The sequence below is a fragment of the Sapajus apella genome, unplaced genomic scaffold (genome assembly GCF_009761245.1).
Source record: "Sapajus apella isolate SASKATOON/1434 unplaced genomic scaffold, GSC_monkey_1.0 scaffold56, whole genome shotgun sequence".
Classification (NCBI taxonomy): domain Eukaryota; kingdom Metazoa; phylum Chordata; class Mammalia; order Primates; family Cebidae; genus Sapajus; species Sapajus apella.
The window spans coordinates 10,824,069-10,848,652 of NW_022436996.1; the positions used below are offsets into that span (position 1 = coordinate 10,824,069).

Below are 24,584 nucleotides of genomic sequence, written 5' to 3' on the forward strand. Positions count from 1 at the left end.
GGTCTTTGCTATTGTAAACAGTGTTGCAGTGAACATACATGTGCATCTGTCTTTATAATGGAACAATTTGTAATCCTTTGGGTATATACCCAGTAATGGGATTGCTGGGTCAAATGGAATTTCTATTTCTAGGTCCTTGAGGAATTGCCATACATTCTTCCACAATGGTTGAACTAATTTACACTCCCAGCAACAGTGTAAAAGTATTCTTATTTCTCCACATCCTCTCCAGCATCTGTTGTCTCCAGGTTTTTTAATGATCACCATTCTAACTGGCGTGAGATGGTATCTCAATGTGGTTTTGATTTGCGTTTCTCTAATGACCAGTGATGGTAAGCATTTTTTCATATGTTTGTTGGCCTCATAAATGTCTTCTTTTGATAAGTATCTGTTCATCATTCTTGACTGCTTTCATTCATCTTTTCAACAGAGTCAATTTAGTTTTGATATATTTTCATTTTTCATCTACCTAACCCTCATTTAAATGTTCTTATAAAAGTTCGTTTATTATTTTCTTTCAAAGAAAAAACAAACTGGATAGATGTTCTTGAAAATAAAGCATTGAATTAAAAAAAAACCGGGTCTGTGATTATGTACTTCATCCAGAAATCTAATGAAGATTTAATTGCTAACTCTGGAATAGGATCTAGTCTATTCACAATTTCTCAAGTGGTAATTTTGTAGGCTGTGTTTATGTTGGGACATTTGCATTTCCTTTTCCACTCTCTGTGTTATCTGGGATGCTTACTGATTTTGTTTCTTAATGTATTTTTCATATATTTACAAGGGAGGTAGCAGGAAAGAGCAGAGAATATTCTAATTTTAATGAACCACTTTTTACTAGTACTGACTTTAACAATATGAATTTGCTTTGGCCTGTAAACAGTTATATTGTCCTCAAATTCCAATCTCTAGGGGACGTCACTAAAATGCAACTTAATACGCTCCAAAATAAATGTATCATCTTTTCCTTCAAAGTCATTTCCATATTTGGGAATTTGTTCTTCTGTGTTCTGGTAAAATGATGGTACTGGTTAATTTTAGAAGTGGAGGCTAGGGAAAGGGCAGGTGCTCTGGCTCCAAGAAGAGTAAAACTTATAATTACTGAAATAAATCATAGTTGGTGTTTTTCACATACAAATTAGTATCAGTGGCTGCTTTATCTATGGTTTTCTTGACCCTACAGCTCTAGGCAATAAGGTCTACATCTAACCAAGGATGGTGGAGAGCAAGAGGCAACTGTGTCAGGAGAAAAAAGCTTTCCCAAGAACACCACAGCTGACTTCTGCTTGGCTCTCAGCAGCCAGGACGCTGTCTCATCTCTGCTTCTGCCTAGCATAAGGTAAAAAAAAAATATTCCCCTAGCAGCTGAGCTCTGAAGAGTGCTCTTAGGATTGAAATAGAAACCACAAATGCAAAATGGACTTAACTATTACTCACGAAAGAGAAAAAAATTGTCAAACCAAGCATGATCACCACCTAATTAAGCTTAAAATATGTTAACATCTGCTTCTTCTTACCCATGCATCCTGGCTACTACCACAGAAAAACAAATCAAACAATAGCTCTACACCAATTCACAAGTTCTAAGACCAATCTCTGTTGTAGCAACTCTCCTAGTTTAGAAATTCTAACCAATACCTGCAGGAAATGATTCATTCCAGTCCTTGTACCCTCCCTGACTCTCCCCAGTGTCCTTCTCTCCCCATCCCCACCCCCAGTTTGAAATGTCCTATGGTTCTCCTCATGATTCTCTCTTGAGGGAGGAGGTGAATGAACCTAACTTTCGCTAAAAGAGTGTTTCTGAAGGTTTGAGCTCTCAGGTTTTCACACCTGAAAGGAGGCTGGAGAGAAAAAGATTAAGAAGAGCTAAATAAGGCATCTCAAAATGTTTGCCACAAGCCGTCATAATGTAAGGATTCTAGGAATGAATAAAAGAAAGCAACAATGCAAAGAGAAACAAAAGTGTTATCTCTGGGTATTTTACCTTTCTCAGAGAATGTTTTAGTAGCTGAAGTTTTGATGACAATCTGCCTCTGTAAGAGTGGAATATCACTGAGGGACTCAAGCTAGCAGCTTCCATTGTTAGAAGGCACTTCCTGCCCATTATCCACCACTGTCCTTTCCAGTTCTATGACTGCTTACAAAATGTAGCTAAAGATACCAGAGACCCTCAATAGTTGCACAAAACAGCTTCTGTCAGACACAAAGGTTTATTGTGTAACCTGCAGATGCAGGCTTGTTACACACATATATCCAACCGTCTTCTTGACGTTTCTACTTAGATGTCCAGCAGACATTTCAACTCATGTCCAACACTGAATTTCTGACTTACTTCTTCTTTAGCCCCCTTGACTAATCTTTTCTATGACTAGCCTTCTCAATCTGGGGAGATGGCATCTCCTTTCTTCCTGCTGCTCTTACCGAATCATTTGGATTTATCCCATTTCCTCTATTTCTCTCACATTCCATATCTAATTTGTCAAGGAACTCTACTGACTCTGCCTCCAAAATATATTCAGAAATTCAGAATATATTCAAAATATATTCACTACTTCCAGTTGTAAAAATGAGGCAATAGCAAAGTCTCATTACTTCATCTTGCTACCGTGGTCTAGGCTACATGCATCTGTCACCTGGATTACAATGGCATCATTTTAGTTAGCCTCCTGCTTCTAGCTTTCTTGCTCCCACAGCCCAGATTCATCCTCTTAAGATGTGAGCTACATCATGTTGCTCTATTCAGAATGCTACAAATGGCTCCTGTATTCCTTCCAAATAAAGGCCACACCCTTACAATAACCTGCAAGTCTGCAGGGCTTGTTCTGCTCTCTATTCCTTCAATTATTCTTGACCTCTCAAACTTGCCACCCTGGCTTCCATACTGATCCTGGATCACGCAAATGCTTCTTTTGTTGTCTGTGCTCTCTGGATCAAATGTTCTTTCCCTGCGTTAGTACATTCAGTTACCTCTTTCAAGTCTTGCACTAATATTTTCAATGGAGGCTTATCCTGATCAACCTATTTAAACTACAAATCAACACCTTGATCTACTGACATCCAGTCCTCTTTACTTTGTTTTAGTAATTTTACCCATAATTTTTTTCCTTCTCACTTACTAGTTTACTTTTTAATTATAGTTTGTCATCTGTCCTCCCCTTCCTCCACCATGTGACCTTAGAATTTTCAATCCTCTTTATCTTTCCTATTCAAGGATTTATTCCAAGTTCCTAGAATAGCTTGACATCTAGAATGCACTCAGAAAATAAATATCGAATGCATAATTCTATAGCTTGTCATGCTTGCACTTTCCTTGATTCAAAGATGTGTTCAGAAAATAAACATGTGAGCAAAACAAGCCACATGCAAATCTACACACAGAGCAATAAAGAAAGTTCAAATCATAGGGTATTCCAATACAACACACAGAAATACTCCTTCAGAACCATCTTCCCCTAACTGTTTCCCTAAGTTCTGCTCATCAAATCACTGCAGCTGTGACTATTATCTCCAAATGTTCTATGAAAGTCAGGCTTGTGTAGCTCTTCTATTTCTTTTAACCCCATGTTCTTATTTATACTTCTTTTCTCCCTCTTTTAAAAATAACTCTCAAATCAATCAAGCTGGAACTGGGAAGGAGAAAAGTAAGAAAGAACCAGTGTAGGTTTCCTTTGGGAGAATTTGGGTAATCTGAAAAGAAAGTTGTAGATAAGCAGCAGTCTTAGTGAGGAGAAAGAATCAAGCAGAGATGTGCTAGGGGTGGGTGCATTGTTAAAGGGTTATCTGGATACATTGCTGCTCTATGAGGACAAATTAAAACCACTGGTACTTTTACCTGAAAAGTTACAGATGAACGGTGATATTGTCAATACACTCTTCAGTGGTTTAAGTAAAGTAAAAATAGTCCTGTCTCACACCTATGAAAGTACAACACTCCATGCTTAAGATTTTGAACGGGGAACATTTTAGGTGACTAAAGGAATCTGCTGTTTCACACATTGCTATTTCATGTACAGATGTTGTTGCCTTAAAAAACAGGATAAGCTAAAAATAGGTTCCATAATGGGTTTAGAAAATGCATGGAGATGTGTCACAGGTGACTACTTCCCTGCAGCTAATCCTCTCATTTGTCATCCTAAAGAATAAGAAAGGTGTGAACTTTGTTCTTTTAGCTACAGGAAACTTGGCAAGATGAATATTAGGCCTGACCCATTTTGGCAAAAAAAATATTTTGTGTATCTTTGTATCTGCGAAAAATCGAAATATGTATTCTCTTTTCTATACCTTCCCTTGTGTTGGACTTCCCACCAGAAGTATCATCTTACATTTTCTTCATTTACCAAAATCTCATTCATTCTTTTGGGGCCAATTTAACTCCTGTCTCCATTAGAGGAAAACATTAATGTCTCAACACATCACCCTTCATTCTTTAGTAGCAAACTATATATAATGTCCAGGAACATGATGTTTGGAGAGAAAGCGTAACACATTATCCAGCCCATTTACAAAGCTGAAAGAGGTAATGACATTATTGTATCATCACAGTTACTGATCTGAAAAAAAAGAGTAGATGCTAAAAAACTCCACAGCTATTATGAATAATTTTTTTGTATAAAACAATTATAATATGTAATTATCTAAAATCAGAACAAATGATCTCTAAAACATTCATCTCAGCTTTTCTGATTATTGCTGCCACTTGCTCTAGGCAGAAATAATAGCTGATATATTATTAATGGCTCAAAAATTAGGAGTCTATTTCCATTAAAATTGTTCACTATTCTATTTAGATATAAACCGTTTAGGCTACTAAGATCAGTACTTGCATACATGAATATAAATAAGCAGCATACTTTTTCATAAAGTCTCATTACAACATGTAAAGCCTTTATAAAAGTTTTACCTTATAGCCATCACAAATTGTAATGTACCATTCGCAGGAATGCCATCTTATTCAGATTATATGGAAGCAAAATTACTTCAAAATAGATTATTTTATATGTTTGTAAAATTCATTATTGAGTGACTTCTTAAAGTATTTCCTCTTGAATAAAATAAATTTGTTAAAGACTTAGGGTTTACATTTTGTTGTGGGCAGAAGTGAGATAGGATTAATATCTTATTTCAAAATTTAAGAACTTTCCCCTACTTGGACAACTGAGGTAATGAGAAAAAAAATAAAAAAGAGCTTTTATCTTCCCAAAACACAAAATTAGTAAAATGAGTTTTCAGAATACGATAGTTCTTCCACAAAAGATTTAAATGTAGTTTAGAAAATCACATAAATTCACTAGGTTAATGTCAAACCATATATGGTCTGTTTAGACACAAAACATCTCAAAATCAAACTTTTTCATAGTGGAATGAAAGGCACTTTCTAGAAGTATGTTAAAGCAGCATATGCAGTACAATCACAATATTTCACATAAAAGTTGCATCTTTTCACTGTGTGAGAATACAATAAAAGTTTTTATTAAAAATTCCTCCCAGATTTGCAAAACCAATAAAGATTTGATTTTGTCATATTTTAATATGTGTATTTTGTAAGCTGAACCAGTTACTCTCAATATCCTGCTTCATAAATATCCATATTGCGAACTGACAGTTTTGTAATATTCCTTTTACTTCAGAAGTGGGTTTTGGAGGGAACATGCTGACGCCAAGTCATGATTGAGACAGAAAGAGAATGGACATTTCTGCTTGTAGACATAGAAAGCAAAACTAAAAATCAACTCTAAGAGTTTCTCTGCCATACTGCTGTTGCTTACAAAACTACTTGTTTAAAGCTCAGATTCTCTGATTGAAGGCTGTTGAACAAATGCAACACCACAATGCGTTTTATCATATTCATATACACACACACACACACACACACACATATATATATATATATTTTTTTTCCACCTTACCTGTGTTTCTTTAATTTTTATTTTTTCTTTTGGCTCCTTCACTGGTCTCACAACAGAAACATAGGTTTGAAAAGTTTGGACAATGTGAGGTAGGATGGAAAAATCATTTACCTGTCTATGATCGCACACATGTCAATGCTGACATTCGCAAAACTTCCCGGCTTCCTTTGTGCCACTTCGTATAAATTTACAAGTTGATCATCCACTTGAATGAGCTGCATGCATCCTTGGAATGAAGGCTGAAGAACAGAGTGACTTGAGTTATTCATCTGGTTCAGAAAACCTGAGAAACAGAAGAAATGGGAATGTAAATCTAGTGTACAGCATGCTTCACTAAAATTCTTGTGGGTATTTTACCTGACCACAGCCACTACATCCAACTACTTTTTCTCTGATCCTTGCTGATGTTATATTCAGTGTAGAAGAAGAAAGTTTTTTGAGAAAGTGAGATTATTACAGAGGTAGAAGTCAGGGTTGAATTGTAATGGGTTACCAGGTCAATGTTTGCCTCTGGGGTCTGCTATCACTCAAATTTTCTCTTTTGATATCTTCTTTCTCAGTCTCACATCTTTCTGTCCCTGTGCTGTCAAAGGCTCACTGTTATGCTTCCTCTGCTGAGCCAGCCCTCAGAGATTAGGACACAAAACCTTAGAACTTTCCCAACCATCCAACTTCCTTCTTCTTGTATCTTCAATGTTTATTTCTATTTTCTTAATTCCCTATTGCCTGTTATTGAGATGTCAAATAAGCTAAACTTACTATCATGAAATAAAGTAGATTAGTGTGTAATTCATTACAAGGAAATATTTGCATTACAGGTGCTTTTTTTAATCTATAAAATCCAGGGGAACGTTATAAAGAAATAAATTTAGGCATAAAGGTCACCCACCCTGCTTTGAATATATATCTTATACATAATATGGCATAAATAATACACAATGATGTGGTGTAAATAATAACAGATTGAACTAAAATTAAAAGAGTATATAACAAGAATAAAGACAAATACACAGAGTAAATACTGTTGATTCTATTAGGAAATGGAATGCACACACCAACTTTGAAATCAGATAATAAAAGATTATTGCTAAATAACTTTAAGAGATCGCCAATCAATTACTATCATATCTTTCTAAGAGAAACATGCATAATTGGGTATAAACATGCATTATGGATTGAAAATGTGTAGGCCATAAGAGAATGATATTTTTAATGCCATTAAGTATCTCCAGAAAGTCCTGAAAGCTTCTACTTCACATGGTGCTCAACACAAAAAATCTGCCTATTGGGAAAATTTATACTGTACTAATCTGTCTGCTTACAAATCTAAAGTTATTCATACATTCACTTCATCTATTACATCTGCAACAACAAACAATTCATGTAAAATGGGTTGGAATCAAATACTCCATAAATAGATAAAAGTGAATTTTCAATAAAAACAGAAATTGGCCATTATATTAGCCTGTTCTCATGTTGCTAATAAAAACATGCCCGAGGCTGGGTAATTTATAAAGAAAAGAGGCTTAATTGAGTCACAGTTCACAATATCTGGAGAAGCCTCAGGAAACTTACAATTATGGAAGAAGGGAAAGCAAGCATGTCCTTCTTCACATGGCAGCAGCAAGGAGAAGCATCGAGCAAAATGGGGAAAAGACTTTTATAAAACTATCAGTTCTCATGAGAACTCACTCACTATCATAAAATGATAAAATTACCTCTGGGTGGGTCCCTCCCATGACATATCGGGTCCCTCCCATGACATGTGGGGATTATGGGAACTACAATTCAAAATGAGATTAAGGTGGGGTCACAGCCAAACCATCAGCCATTAAGTGATATTCTATTCTTTTTTTTTTTTACGAAAGGTTTAGTATAGCAGAAACCTTCTTTCTCTCTTCATTAATGGATTACAATATTTAAAGTCCAATAACTGTCATTTTAATCTCCTTTACGGGTTAGTCACAGAGGTATATGTTATTTTCCATCAACACAGTACTGTATAACAATAGGATTATATTTGAATTAGCTTACTGACTTAAAAAATCAATATAAGGCTCTATTTTAATGTTAATATATGGCCTGTGTGTGTGTGTGTGTGTATTTTCTAATCATCCACATTTTTTTCATTTCATTTAGTCCCTTCAGAAAAATGCTGATTTTAGATAAATGATCTGTTTAGACCAGTTGCATGCACACATGATTTTCAATTGTTTAATCAAGAAAAAAATGAATAGACGGGATCGATCCAAGATGGCCATTTAGGAACAGCTCAGGATTGCAGCTCCTAGTGAAAGCACAGAGGGTGAGTGGACGCTGCATTTTTACTGCCCACAGACTAGGAAATTCCCAGGTGGAGGAGCCCCATGGGTCACCAGCACAGCTGTTTCGGCCAGCGCTGCTGTTTCGACCAGCAAGGCTGTGTTGGCCTGCACGGCTGCTTTGCCCCGCCCCAATGCAGCGGTTCTCCGTACAAAACACACTGGTCCAGGTGCCCTTTTGGCTGGGGATTGGATCCCCAGGAAGTTGTCCATTCATCTGTTTAAAAAGGGGACTGAACAGGGAACCAGGACAGTAGATTCCAGGGCAAAAAAAGCGCCATGAATCTCAGTGCCGCTGTTTAAGCCAGTGCAGTGAGTTGCCACATGGGAAAACAAACAGATCCCAGTGCCTCTTCAACAAGCAACTGGAACACAAACTTAAAAAAAAAATAAGGGGCTCTGAGGCAGGGAGCCAGGTGATCAGGCTCATATGGTCCCACCTCCAAAAAAGAACAGCCACCAGAAACTCTCTGGATTGAGAGTTTCACAGCAAGTGCAGCTGAACCTGGGACGGTCCAGCTCTGTGAGGGAGGGGCGTCCACCATTACCGAGGCACTCCAACAGTACAGAGGTAGTCAGCCAATGCTGAGGCACCCCGCCGTTGCCAAGGCAACCCGCCAGTACAGAGAGAGTGCGCCAATACAGAGTTTGGCCACCATTGCTGAGGCAGTTCTAACTACACCCATACAAACAGGACTGCAGGGAAGTTCACTCAGCAGCTGGGTGGAGCCCACAGCAGCTCAGCAAAGCCTCTACAGGCAGACAGTGACTAGGCTGCCTCCTTGCTGGGCAGGGCAGCTCTGAAGGAAAAAAAAAAGGCAGCAGCAAAATGGAAACTCATAAATAAAACCCTAAATCCTTGGGACAGAGCACCTGGGAACAAAAAGTGGTTTATGAGTTCTGCAGCAGCAGACCTAAAGGTACGTGCCCAGCAGCTCTGAATGAACAACAGAGCTCACAGCTCAGCATTTGAGCTCCTATAAAGAACAGACTGTCTCCTCAAGCAGCTCCCTGACGCCTGTATATCCAAAGAGCCACTTGATAAAGGAGAGATCAAACTGACACTTGGCGGGTATCCTTCTGTGACAAAGATAGCAGAAGAAGAAAACCGGTAACAACCTTTATGGTCCTGCAGCTGCTGCAGTTGATCCCCAGGCAAGCAGGGCCTGGAGTGGACCTCAGCAGACCTACAGCAGAGGGGCCAGGCTGTTAGAAGGAAAACTAAGAAACAGAAATAACCTCATCATCAACAAACAGAACATCCACTCAGAGACACAATCTGAAAGCCAGCAACTACAAAGACGACAGGTGGATAAATCCATAAACATAGGAAGAAACCGGCGCAAAAAGGATGAAACCACCCAAAACCAGAACACCTCTCCCCCTGCAAGGGATCACAACTCCTCACCAGCAAGGGAACAAGGTTTGATGGAGAACGAGTGTGATGAAATGACAGAATCAGACATCAGAAGGTGGGTAGTAAGAAACTTCTGTGAACTAAAAGAACATGTTCTAACCCAATGCAAAGAAACAAAGAACCTAGAAAAAAGATTTGACGAAATGCTAATGAGAATGGACAAAATAGAAAGGAATATAAGTGAATTGATGGAGCCGAAAAACATAACACGGGAACTTTGCAAAGCATGCACAAGTTTCAACAGCCGAATTGATCAAGCAGAAGAAAGGATATCAGAGGTTGAAGATCAACTCAATGAAATAAAATGGGAAGGCAAGAATGGAGAAAAAAGGGTAAAAAGCAATGAACAAAGTCTCCAAGAAATGTGGGACTATGTGAAAAGACCTAATCTACGTTTGATAGGTGTACCTGAATGCGACGAAGAGAATGAATCCAAGCTGGAAAATACTCTTCAGGATATTATCCAGGAAAACTTCCCCAACCTAGCAAGGCAGGCCAATATTCAAGTCCAGGAAATACAGAGAACACCACAAAGATATTCCTCAAGAAGAGCAACCCCAAGGCACATAATCGTCAGATTCACCAGGGTTGAAATGAAGGAGAAAATACTAAGGGCAGCCAGAGAGAAAGGTCGGGTTACCTACAAAGGGAAGCCCATCAGACTCACAGCAGATCTCTCAGCAGAAACCCTACAAGCCAGAAGAGAGTGGGGGCCAATATTCAACATCCTTAAAGAAAAGAACTTTCAACCCAGAATCTCCAATCCAGCCAAACTAAGCTTCATAAGTGAAAGAAAAATAAAATCCTTTGTGAACATGCAAGTACTCAAAGATTTCGTCACCACCAGGCCAGCTTTACAAGATCTCCTGAAAGAGGCTCTACACATATAAAGGAACAACAAGTACCAGCCACTCCAAAAACATGCCAAAAGGTAAAGAGAATCAACAGAATGATGAATCTGCATCAACTAAAGGGCAAAACAGCCAGGTAGCACCAAAATGGCAGTCTCAAATTCACACATAACAATATTAACCCTAAATGTAAATGGACTAAATGCCCCAATCAAAAGACACAGACTGGCAAATTGGATAAAAAGCCAAAACCCATCGGTGTGCTGCATCCAGGAAACCCATCTCACATGGAAGGATACACAAAGGCTCCAAATAAAGGGATGGAGGAAGATTTACCAAGCAAATGGAGAGCAAAAAAAAGCAGGAGTTGCAATTCTCATCTCTGATAAATTAGACTTTAAAGCAACAAAGATCAAAAGAGACAAAGAAGGACATTACATAATGGTAAAAGGATCAATGCAACAAGAAGAGATAATGATCCTAAATAAATACGCACCCAATACAGGAGCACACAGATACATAAGGCAAGTTCTTAATGACTTACAAAGAGACTTAGACTCCCACACAATTATAGTGGGAGACTTTAACACCCCATTGTCAATATTAGGCAGATCAACCAGACAGAAAATTAACAAGGATATCCAGGACTTGAACTCAGACCTGGACCAAGCAAACCTAATAGACATTTAAAGAACTCTCCACTCCAAATCCACAGAATATACATTCTTCTCAGCACCACATCACACCTACTCTAAAATTGACCACATCATTGGGAGTAAATCGCTCCTCAGCAAATGCAACAGAACGGAAATCATAACAAACAGTCTCTCAGACCACCGTGCAATCAAGTTAGAACTCAGAATTCAAAAACTAACCCAGAACCACACAGCTTCATGGAAACTGAACAGCTTTCTCTTGAATGTTGACTGTATAAACAATGAAATGAAGGCAGACATAAAGATGTTCTTCGAAACCAATGAGAATGAAGACACAACATCCCAGAATCTCTGGGACACATTTAAAGCAGTCTCTAGAGGAAAATATATAGCAATAAGTGCCCACATGAGAAGCAAGGAGAGATCAAAAATTGACACCTTATCATCAAAACTGAAAGAGCTAGAAGAGCAAGATCAAAAAAACTCAAAACTTAGCAGAAGACAAGAAATAGCTAAGATCAGAGTAGAACTGAAGGAGATAGAGACACAAAAAAATCCTTCAAAAAATCAAAAAATCCAGAAGCTGGTTTTTTGAAAAGATCAACAAAATAGACAGACTACTAGCTAAATTAATAAGAAAGTAAAGAGAGAATAACCAAATTGATGCAATAAAAAATGAAAAAGTGGGTATCACCAAAGATTCCACAGAAATTCAAACTATCATCAGAGGTTATTACAAACAGCTCTATGCACATAAACTAGTAAACCTGGAAGAAATGGATAAATTCCTGGACACCTTCCTCCTCCCAAGCCTAAACCAGGAAGAAGCTGAAACCCTGAACAGACCCATAACAAGGTCTGAAGTTGAGGCAGCAATTAAGAGCTTACCACCCAAAAAAAGCCCAGGTCCAGATGGGTTCACAGCTGAATTCTACCAGACATACAAAGAGGAGCTGGTACCATTCCTTCTGAAACTATTCCAAACAATTCAAAAAGAGGGAATCATTCCCAAATCATTTTTGAGACAAACATCATCCTGATACCAAAATCCGGCAGAAACTGAACAAGAAAAGAAAACTTCAGGCCAATATCCATGATGAACATAGATGCAAAAATCTTCAAAAAAATAATGGCAAGCCAACTGCAACAGCACATCAAAAAGCTTATCCACCATGATCAAGCAGGCTTCATCCTGGGGATGCAAGGCTGGTTCAACATACGCAAGTCTATAAACATAATTCACCGCATAAACAGAACCTAAGACAAAAACCACATGATTATCTCAATTGATGCAGAGAAGGCCTTTGACAAAATTCAACAGCGCTTTATGCTAAAAACCCTCAATAAGCTTGGTATTGATGAGACATATCCAAAATAATAAAAGTTATTTATGACAAACCAATAGCCAATATCATACTGAATGGGCAAAAACTGGAAGCATACCCCTTGAAATCTGGCAGTAGACAAAGATGCCCTCTCTCACCACTCCTATTCAATATTGTACTGGAAGTTCTAGCCAGAGCAATCAGGCAAGAAAAGAAATAAAGGGTATTCAAATAGAAAAGGAGGAAGTCAAATTTTCTCTATTTGCAGACGACATGATTGTATATCTAGAAGACCACATCATCTTCAGCCCAAAATCTCCTGAAACTGATAAGCAACTTCAGCAAAGTCTCAGGATACAAAATCAATGTGCAAAAATCACATGTATTCCTATACACCAATAACAGACTTAAAGAGAGCCAAATCACGAACGAACTGCCATTCACAATTGCCACAAAGAGAATAAAATACCTAGGAATACAACTAACAAGGAACATAAAGGACCTCTTCAAGGAAAACTAAAAGCCACTGTTTAACGCAATAAGAGAGGACACAAACAGATGGAGAAACATTCCATGTTCATGGTTAGGAAGAATCAATATCGTGAAAATGGCCATACTGCCCAAAGTAATTTACGGATTCAGTGCTATCACCATCAAGCTACCAATGACCTTCTTCACAGAACTGGAAAAAAACCACCTTAAACTTCATATGGAACCAAAAGAGAGCCTGCATAGCCAAGTCAATTCTAGGCAAAAAGAACAAAGCAGGAGGCATCACACTACCAGACTTCACACTATATTAAAAGGCTACAGTAATCAAAACAGCATGGTACTGGTACCAAAGCAGAGATATAGACCAATGGAACAGAACAGAGGCCTCGGAGGCAACACAACATATCTACAACCATCTGATCTTTGACAAACCTGACAAAAACAAGCAATGGGGAAAGGATTCCCTGTTTAATAAATGGTGTTGGGAACACAGGCTAGCCATGTGCAGAAAGCAGAAACTGGACCCCTTCCTGACACCTTACACTAAAATTAACTCCAGACGGATTAACGACTTAAACATAAAACCTAACACCATAAAACCCTAGAAGAAAATCTAGGCAAAACCATTCAGGACATAGGCGTAGGCAAGGACTTCATGACCAAAACACCAAAAGCATTGACAACAAAAGCCAAAATAGACAAATGAGACCTAGTCAAACTCCACAGCTTCTGCACAGCAAAAGAAACGGTCATTAGAGTGAATCGGCAACCAACAGAATGGGAAAATATTTTTGCAGTTTACCCATCTGATGAAGGCTGATATCCAGAATTTACAAAGAACTAAAACAGATTTATAAGAAAAAAACAAACAAGCCCATTCAAAAGTGGGCAAAGGATATGAACAGACACTTTGCAAAAGAAGACATACATGAGGCCAATAAACATTTCAAAAAATGCTCATCATCACTGGTCATCAGAGAAATGCAAATCAAAACCACATTGAGATACCATCTCACGCCAGTTAGAATGGCGATCATTAAAAAATCTGGAGACAACTGATGCTGGAGAGGATGTGGAGAAATAGGAACACTTTTACACTGTTGGTGGGAGTGTAAATTAGTTCAACCATTGTGGAAGACAGTGTGGCGATTCCTCAAGGACCTAGAAATAGAAATTCCATTTGACCCAGCAATCCCATTACTGGGTATATATCCAAAGGATTATAAATCGTTCTACTATAAGGGCACGTCCACATGAATGTTCATTGCAGCACTGTTTACAATAGCAAAGACCTGGAACCAACCCACATGCCCATCAATGATAGACTGGACAGGGAAAACGTGGCACATATACACCATGGAATACTATGCAGCCATCAAAAACGATGAGTTTGTGTCCTTTGTAGGGACATGGATGAACCTGGAAACCATCATTCTCAGCAAACTGACAGAAGAGCAGAAGATCAAACACCGCGTGTTCTCACTCACAGGCAGGTGTTGAACAATGAGAACACATGGACACAGGGAGGGGACCACTACACACTGGGGTCTGTTGGGGGAAATAGGGGAGGGACGGTGGGGGGAGGGGAGTTGGGGAGAGATAGCAAGGGGAGAGATGCCAGATGTAGGTGATGGGGAGGAAGGCAGTAAATCACACTGCCACGTGTGTACCTATGCAACAATCCTGCATGTTCTTCACATGTACCCCAAAACCTAAAATGCAATAAAATAAATAAATGGAAAAAAAAAAGAAAAAAAAAGAATAGATGATGGAGAAAAGTTTGACAGGAGGAATTGGGAGCCAAGAAAGGGTACTTGCTACTAATAAATTTTCCTTTGACACACACACACACACACACACACACACACACACACACACACACAAAATTGAATAGAGTGTAATATCTAAACTTAGCAGAGAGAAAACATCCCGTTGTAACTTACTGACCACTCTTAAGAAGACCCTCATTTGTTTTTGTTGTTTTTGGCTTTTTTTTTTTTTTTTGAATAATTGGGAGTCTCACCATATCCACACTACCTTTGAAAGATTTCAAAATGAATGGCTCTATCTGTGAAAATAAAAGGTACTCTGAAGCACAGCAGCTACATGAATACCAATTACTACAAATTGGATATAATTAAGATTGTAAAACAAGATTTCATCTGTCACTCATAACAATGTTCTATTGAATCTTGGTAATTTTGAAGTTTGATGGTCAAGTCCTTTTATTTTCCAATAGGAGATATATTCTAAGAGAAGGTAATTATAGTACAAAATACTACATATTTATTAATTTTTTTCTCTTCATATATATATAATCTTTAAATATTCCAAGAGGGACACCATTAAGCTTTGCCTCCTGATTTCATAACCTTTTGTTGTCTCCTTCTATAGCCAATTAGGCTTCACTTCTGTGAACAATAGAAACCTCAGCAAGTGGTGGGAGTACGTGACTTCTCAAGCTTATTTCCAGCTTGGTCTCTGAGATTGCTCACTTTGTGGAAAGTCAACCACCATCCCATATGCAGTCTTCTGGAGAGGCCCAGGAGAGGTAATACATATTCATCATGGTTTGAAATTAATTTTCAGGTGATATGTTATGCAATAATAGATATTGAATAAAGAATTTGATGTTCAGATAGGCCATCCAGGTTGCTGTGAATGCTATTAATTCATTCCTTTTTATGGCTAAGTAGTATTCCATCACATATATGAGCCAAAGTTTATCCACTTGTTGATTGATGAGCATGTGAGCTGGTTCCAAAGCTTTGTAATTGTGAATTGTGCTGTTATAAACATGTGTTTTTGTATATATATATATACACACAATGGAATACTACTCAGTCATAAAATGAAATGAATTAATGGCATTCACAGCAACCTGGATGGAATTGGAGACTATTATTCTACGTCAAGTAACTCAGGAATGGAAAACCAAATATTGCATGTTCTCACTCATAAGTGGGAGCTAAACTATGAAGATGCAAAGGCATAAGAATAATACAATGGACTTTGCGGACTCAGGGAGGAAGGGTGGGAAAGTGGTGAGGGATAAAAGACTACAAACTGGGTTCAGTGTATACTGCTTAGGTGATGGGTATGCCAAAATCTCACAAATCATCACTGAAGAACTTACTCATGTAGCCAAATACCAACTGTTATCCCAAAACCTATGGAAATAAAAACTGAAAATAAAATAAAATACTTTAGTTACACCTCCCCCCACCAAAAAAATTGATATTGGGAAAGAATTACAAGAGAAACCTAAAAATGTGGCAGTTATTTAGGGATAGAAATTAGTGGGATAGGCCTTAAAAGAAGCTTGATGGCTCTTGAGGAGCTGTCAGTAATGACTTTAAGGAAGGTGAGGAAAGTGTTATCGGAAATGGGAGAAAATTAGATCTTTGCTATGTTGTGGTGGAAAGTTTAGCTACATTGCTGTTTGTGTTAATGTGGAAAAGAAAAATATATACTTAAATAAAATTGTGTAATCTAGTTAAGGACATTTCCAGGTAGAGTACTGAAGGAGCCATCTGGCATCTTCTTTCTGTTAGAATAAATGAAAAAAAATATGAAAGAGATAAAGTTAAAGAACTATTGAAAATGAAGAAGCCAGGCATTAATGAATTTTTAAAGTAAAATGCTCTTTGAATTCCAGTCTCTCCAGATGGTGTGCAATGCAAAAATTAAGAAATCACATTCCTAAGCAAAGATCAAATTCAAGGAAAATGTGGTCTAAAGATGACAAGGAAGTGTGACTATAAAATCTATGTAAATATCTGAGGAAGGTATTAGATATACATGAGAGAGCCACTCCAAAAGACAGAAGATCCTCCAAACAGCTTATTGGTATACTTTACACATCTTTTCAGTTAAACAATAGGGGTTCTATTAATCTTAAAAGCATTTTCCTTCTGTAGATGTATAGAAACTCAAGGGTAGTGGGGAGATTATATAATTGTGGATATGCCTTTTATTAAGTGGAGAAAACCTGAATAAAATTCATAGAAAGCCCATTCAGTTTTAAGAGAACTGTATTGGTGGTAACACCAACAGCTTGTACTGAAAGGGACAGAGGTGGTACAAAATGGAAAAAGGACTTCATCCTCCAACCTTTATGGTCAAGAACCTATGCAGCTGTAAACAGAAACAATCTTCTATATATATAAAAAAGGATGACTTAGAGTGGTAGAACTAACACAGAGGGCAGCAGAGCAAGAGCCATGGAAAATCATTTCCAGGAAATTGCATGACTGAGTCCTAATCAAGAATTACCAACTTTTGCCTGACTGGATTGCAAAACTGCTATGGACCACTGACTTCTTTGTCATTCTTATTTTTTCCACTTCTGAACAAGATAGTCCAATTTGGCTTCTCTGTGTATAATTTACCATTGTATATGTGGTGTATGGGTAGCATAAAACTTGTTCACAGGTCTTAAGGTTGACAAGTGTACTTGGGAAGTGGTACTTGAGAGACTATACCTAAAAAGCTTCATTTTCTCTTGGAACTCTCTGAGATTAATTTTGGTTTGATTTGACTTAGACAGTGAGGTCCTGGAGTTTGAGCAGATGGTCTGGTGGAATGCCAACCAACTTCTGATGGCTTTTAGAGGAGGTTGGGTGTACTTCATGTGTGGAAGATATGAATCTCTGTGGGCTATAGGGTTGAACAGTTGCCACCAATCTTCAAGATGGCCATAAGTCTTCATATTATAATTATGTTATTTTAAATACCTCTAAATATTTAAGGCCTGTGTAGTTCCTTTCCACACTGAATTAGTGCTGACCTGTGTAACACACAGAATACTGCAGTAGTAACTAGGTGATATGATTTCCAAGGTGAAGTATAAAAACATTAGAGGCTGCACCTTGGTCTTTGGGTCCCATACTCTAGGTAAGCCAGTCTAAAAGCCATGGAAACCCTCAAGCAGTGAGATGGAGAGGCACCTAGGAGGGGAAATAAAGTCTATCACCAAATGCCAGCAGAAGCTTGCCAGCCCCATGAGTCTGTAAACTTGAATTGGAGGCTCCAATCCTAGTCAAGCCATCAGCTAACTGTGGCTCCAGGAAACACCTATCTGCAGCCTCATAAGAAATACCAAATCAGAACTGCCCAGCCAAAGTGTTCCTACATTACTAGCCTCTTACAGAAAAGTGAGAGATAATAAATTATTACTATGTCAAGCCACTAAGTTTTGAGGCAATGCACTATGCAGCAATATATAACTAATACAAAGTATAATAAACAAATCCTGCTATTATTTTCTCAAATCAAACCTAAAGATTACTCGTACTTGCAAAACATTATGTAAATGATGAAATATTGACAGTTCCCTTAGTTAACAATGAGTTAACGGTGTTGGATCTATGATACTGAAATTCCTGCTGCTTTAACTCCCTTTGAAACAGAAGAGAACCTATTATTTATTTTCTGTGTTTGTTTCCTTTATGAACAAATAAAATTTCAGTAAAAATATTAGTGTAAGTGTCTGTGATACTTTCAGTGACTACTCCAAAGCTTGGGATTTAACATATTTAGAAGATTAATAGTGGGATTTTTTTGTAATATAAATTTGCAGCTGGCATTTTGAGGGTCAGAAATGAATAGCTGTAAAATGAAGATAAAGTGAACATAACAAAAATTGTCAAGTTAGTAAAAATATACAGAATACAGTTAAATTTTTTGCATGTTTTTGTTATATTTTTAAATTTCTATGAATTTGGAATAAAAAAATACAATATCCATACATGTGTTGTTACTGGTTTCTACAATTTGACAATGTGTTATAACACCCACAGTGAATTGTAATCTTGTCAGTCTTAATTGCATCTTACTTTCTGTGCACTGGAAACCTGCCTTCTTTACAGGAACAGTGTAATTATATTACTTTACTGGCATGTCTGAAATTTCTGTTTCAAGACTTTTATATAAAAACTTCACACTTGATTTGAAGTCCACTCAGTATATTGCTTTTCTTGCTGACAAAGAAAACACATGCATTTTCAGGGTTTTAAAATTTTAATTCAGAAATACATCAGTGAAAAATATGCTGATACTTGTTTTAACATTAAAATGGCAACCTAAATTGTTGTAAGTTATGATGTTCATCTGATGGGACAGAAAAAGCAAACAGTAGACAAGAAGATTGAAAAATTTACACGTTTCAAACCAAGTGCCTATAAGGCTTCTCTCCCTTATTTTAAAGTTGGGAAGGTTGAGAGGTGCAAGGGAGGCTGGTGGAATGCCGTAAGGATGTTTAAAACCACTTAGGGTCTTCCTTTTAATATAATCTTGGCAGATTGCAGAAAATGACTACTAATCTCTACGATTTACCCAATCTTCCTGAATAGTAAAAAACCCAAACCCATTGAACAGGGGCAGGAAAAGACCCTCATGAAAACTGGGATCCAAGAAAGCAGGGAGATAGAGTGGCCCAGGAAAAGTCTAGTGGTATCCAGGACCTGTGCACAGAGGATGGCACAGGCACAGGATCTCCACCCCATGTGGCTGGGAGATTGGTTACAGTACAGGTTGATTGAGCAAATAAATAAATACATTGAGGACAGTGAGGGCCAAATTCTCAAGGTCAAAAAAAGAGGGTACAAATATGAAACATAACAAAGAATGTTCACGCCTATAATACCAGCACTTTGGGAAGCTGAGGTGGGCAATCACAAGGTCAGGAGTTTGAGACTAGCCTGGCCAACATGGTGAAACCCTGTCTTTACTAAAGATATAAAAAATTAGTTGGGCATGGTAACATGTGCCTGTAATCTCAGCTACTTGGGAGGCTGAAGCGGAAGTGCTTTAACCCAGGAGGTGGAGGTTGCCGTGAGCCAAGATCACGCCATTGCACTTCAGCCTGGGAGAAAGAGATTCTTTCTCAAAAAAAAAAAAAAAAAAAAAGAGAAAAAGAAAGACAGAATGAACCTTGTGCGTTTGCATTAGAATTTAATCAATTAGTGTAAATTTGTGGTTTTCGGCATATGTAGATAGATACAGAAATAAATATGAATGAAATTGTATATTTAGTCAATATATAGATGGTTCCTATCCTCCACTGGGGACAGCCTACTAACAGGGTGACTCCCAAAGCCATGAATAGTCGTGTTTCTCAGGTCTTGGTTACTATGCTGGGCAAAACCAGGGTTCTCTGGAGAAATGTCTGATTCTAAGCTGCATCAGGGAAAGTACAATAAGAATCTGGAATATTTTCCTGCACCAGAAAGTAAAGAACTGCCCAAAGAATAATGGGGCCATGTCAGAATGACACAGGTTCCAGCCTGAAATGTCTTTTGCTCCCCTAAGGACAATAAGTACAAAATATATAATTTGAGTATCAAAAAGAGATTTTGAATATCAAAATTAAAAAGGGAGGAGAAAAAAAGGAAGCTACAGATCATATTCTACTGAATAAAATAGGAATCCAAGAGGCCACCTGTCTAAGAATAAATACATAGGAAAAAGAGAAAACTCTTCCAATAGCACTATGCTAAGTGATACATGTAACAGGAATGCTGCAAGGAGAAAGTCGCCATTTGGAAACCATCATATTAATAATTAATTGAGGCAAGGCATATCAATAGGTGCTCAAATAAAAGGGTGAAAGTTGGAAGCAGAACATAGCCTCAAAATGTCTTTTTAAAAAGATGTTTTTTATTTAAAAAAACTCATAAACCATCTTCATCTAATGAATAAGGCCACTATCTGATAGCACAATAGGACAAATATAGTCAATAATAACTATACATTTTAAAATAACTTAAACAATTGGATTGTTTGTAACTCAAAGGATAAATGCTTGAGATGGATACCCCATTCCCCATGATTGCATGTCTGTATCAAAACATCTTATATACTTCATAAATGTATATACCTACTATGTACCCCAATATTAAAAATATATGTTTATTAATTTCAAAGAAGACAGTAGTCACTTTACAGTGGAGAAACCAGACAGATAACTTTATAATCAAGTGATGAAAGTTACCACCATGAGTAACAGGACCAGTTGACGCAGGGGGCTGCCTGATGAGATTCAATGAGAAGAATAAAGCATGGCATGTGAGACTCCTGCCAAAAATACATGGCTGGGTATAATATCAAGGAAACATCAAACCAATATAAATTCAGGACGAATGACAAATGTCTGGAATAGAATATTCAAGAATGAGAAGGTAATGAAACTGAAGAAATGACTGATGTGAAGAAATGACTCGTGAAATGATGATGATTGTCAGAGACTGGATAGTTGTGACAACAGGATGTGACATGATCTCAGAGTGGGCCCCTTTGCTGTAAAGGACTGATACGGTTTGACTGTGTCCCCACTCACTGTCATCTTGAATTGTAACTCCCACAATTTCCATGTGTCATGAGACAAACCCAGTGGGAGATAATTGAATAATGGTGGTGGGTTTTTCCTGTGCTATTCTTTCTGGTGATAGTGAATAAGTCTCACAAGATCTGATGGTTTTAAAAACAGGAGTTTCCTTGCACAAGTTCTCACTCTTTATCTGCCACCATCCATGTAAGATGTGACTTGCTCCTCCTTGCCTTCCGCCATGATTATGAGGCTTCCCCAGGCATGTGGAACTGTTAAGTCCATTAAACCTCTTTCTTTTATAAATTTCCCAGTGTCAGGTATGACTTTATTAGCCACAGGAAAACAGATTAATACAGTACCCTCGTACCAGCAGAGTGGGGTGTTGCTGAAAAGAATCCTGAAATGTGGAAGCAACTTTGGAACTAGTGACAGGCAGAGGTTGAAACAGTTTGGAGGGGTCAGAAGAAGACAGAAAAATGCGGGAAAGTTTGGAACTCCCTAGAGACTTGTTGAATGGCTTTGACCAAAATGTTGATAATGATATGGACAATGAAATCAAGGCTGAGGTGGTCTCAGATGGAGATGAGGAACTTGTTGGAAACTTGAGCAAAGGTGACTCATTATGATTGAGCAAAGAGACTGGTGGCACTTTGCTCCTGCCCTAGAGATTTGTGAAACTTAGAAATATAGAGAGATGATTTAGGGTATCCAATAGAAGCAATTTCTAAGCAGAAAAGCTTTCAAGAGGTGACTTGGATGCTGTTAAAGGCATTCAGTTTTTAAAGGGAAACAGCATAAAAGTTTGGAAAATTTGCAATCTGACAATGTGATAGGAAAGAAAATCCCATTTTCTCAGGAGTTATTCAAGCCTGCTACAGAAATTTGCATTGGTAACAAGGATCCAAATGTTAATCACCAAGACAATGGGGAAAATGTCTCCAGAGCATGTCAGAGAACTTTGCAGCAGTCCCTGCCATCACAGGCCTGGAGGCTTAAAATAGTTTCATGGATTGGGCCCAGGGTCCCTCTGCTAAGTGAAGTCTAGAGACGTGGTGCCCTGTGTCACAGCCACTTCAGCTGCAAATAAAAGGGGCCAAGGTACAGTTTGGGCTGTTGCTTCAGAAAACAAAAGCACCAAGCCTTGGCAGCTTCCATGTTGTATTGAGCCTGTGGATGCACATAAGTAAAGAAATGAGGTTCGGGAACCTCCACCTAGATTTCAGAGGATGTATGGAAATGCCTGGATGCCCAGGCAGGAGTTTGCTGCAGGGGCAGGACCCTCATGAAAAACTCTGCTAGGGCAGTAGAGAAGGGAAATGTGGGGTCAGAGGCCCCACACATTCTCTACTGGGGCACTGCCTAATGGAGCTATGAGAAGAGGGCTATAATCCTCCAGACCCCAGAATGGTATATCCACCTACAGCTTGCACTGTATGCTTGGAAAAGCAAAAGACTCAACAGCAGCTCTTGAAAACAGCCAGGAGCTGGGCATGGTGGCTCAAGCCTGTAATCCCAGCACTTTGGGAGGCCGAGGCGGGTGGATCACGAGGTCAAGAGATTGAGACCATCCTGGTCAACATGGTGAAACCCTGTCTCTACTAAAAATACAAAAAATTAGCTGGGCATGGTGGCACGTGCCTGTAATCCCAGCTACTCAGGAGACTGAGGCAGGAGAATTGCCTGAACCCAGGAGGCGGAGGTTGCGGTGAGCCTAGATCGCGCCATTGCACTCCAGCCTGGGTAACAAGAGCAAAACTCCGTCCCAAAAAAAAAAAAAAAGAAAGAAAACAGCCAGGAGCATGGCTATACCTTGCAAAGCCACAGGGCTGGAGATGCTGAAGGCTGTCGGAGACCGCCTCTTACATCAGCATGACCTGAATATGAGACATGAAGTCAAAGATCATTCTGGAGCTTTAAGATTTGACTGCCTTGCTAGATTTCTGGACTTGCATGGGGTCTTCAGCCCCTTTGTTTTGACCGATTTCTCTCATTTGGACCAGCTCTATTAACCCAATGCTTGTATCCTCATTGTATCTAGTAACTAACTAAGTTGCTTTTGATTTTATAGGCTCACAGGCAGAAAGGACTTGCCTTGTCTCATATGAGATGTTGGACTATGGACTTTTGAGTTAATGCTGAAATGAGTTAAGACTTTGCAGGACTGTTGGGAAGGCATGGTTGGTTTTGAAATGTGAAGACGTGAGATTAGGAAGGGGCCAGAGAAAAAATGATATGGTTTGGCTGTGTCCCCAACTGAACTCTCATCTTGAATTGTAACTCCCACAATTCCCACATGTCAATTGAATCATGGGCATGGGTCTTTCCTGTGTTGTTCTCATGATAGTGAATAAGTCTCATGAGATCTGCTGGTTTTAAATATAGGAGTTTCCCTGAACAAGTACTCTCTCTCTGCCTGCCACCATCCATGTAAGAGGTGACTTGCTCCTCCTTGCCTTCCACCATGATTGTGAGGCATCCCCAGCCACGTGGAAATGTAAGTTCATTAAACCTGTTTCTTTTGTAAATTGCCCAGTCTTGGGTATGTCTTTATCAGCAGTCTGAAAACACATTAATACAAGGACATTATCAAACAAGCAACAAAACTTGAAGGAGGTCTATGGGTGAAGGTTATACTAGTGGCCCTTTTATCCTTCTTGCAATTTTTTGGTGAGTTTTAACTTGTTTCAAAATAAAAACTGTTTGTGTAAAATGTTATGCTCCAACTGAAGCTGTACTTAATGCTAAAAATTCTGTCATCCAAGAGCTCTATTTTGGATTACATTTATTCCACCTTATTAAGCATTCAGTGTCCATAGATTTTTGATGAAACTGCTCTTTCTAATGTCAGTAATAATTTTCAGGTCACTAAAGAACATCTCTGAGTCTTTCTCTCAATAGCATTTGATGCTAGATCCTCATATATTTATTCTATATGATCAAACCAGGATGACTTTTTGTGGCTTTCAAAGACTCCTGGCTCTCACTCCAACATAAATTCATATTTCTTTTAGGTAGATTTAGGCATAGAGAGATCTGTAACCCTAAAAACTGTAGGATACATGTACCCACTCAGATTGTCCCTCTTGTGAAATTTACAAATTAAAACAATATTAATTAAACCATTAAATACATGTAAGAAAATTGTACATGAGTTTTACTTTTTCCATAATCTAGACTTTACTCTTCAAGGAAATTTATCATATTTAGCAATGGTTCTGCCATATGGTTGTGTGCCTCCTTTGCTGGATTCCTGAGTGAATGCTTAAGACGTCTATCCTTGGGCA

General features: G+C 38.3%; 1 protein-coding gene across 1 annotated transcript in view; it reads right to left on the bottom strand.

The window, feature by feature from the left end:
* The window catches only part of CNTNAP2 (contactin associated protein 2), a 2,272,324-nt gene that overhangs the window by 1,012,824 nt on the left and 1,234,916 nt on the right, over positions 1–24,584 (bottom strand). The window contains exon 10 of the mRNA XM_032245220.1: positions 6,021–6,192. Within this exon, the coding sequence (XP_032101111.1) occupies positions 6,021–6,192 (172 nt within the window). The remainder of the gene's footprint in view (positions 1–6,020; positions 6,193–24,584) is intronic.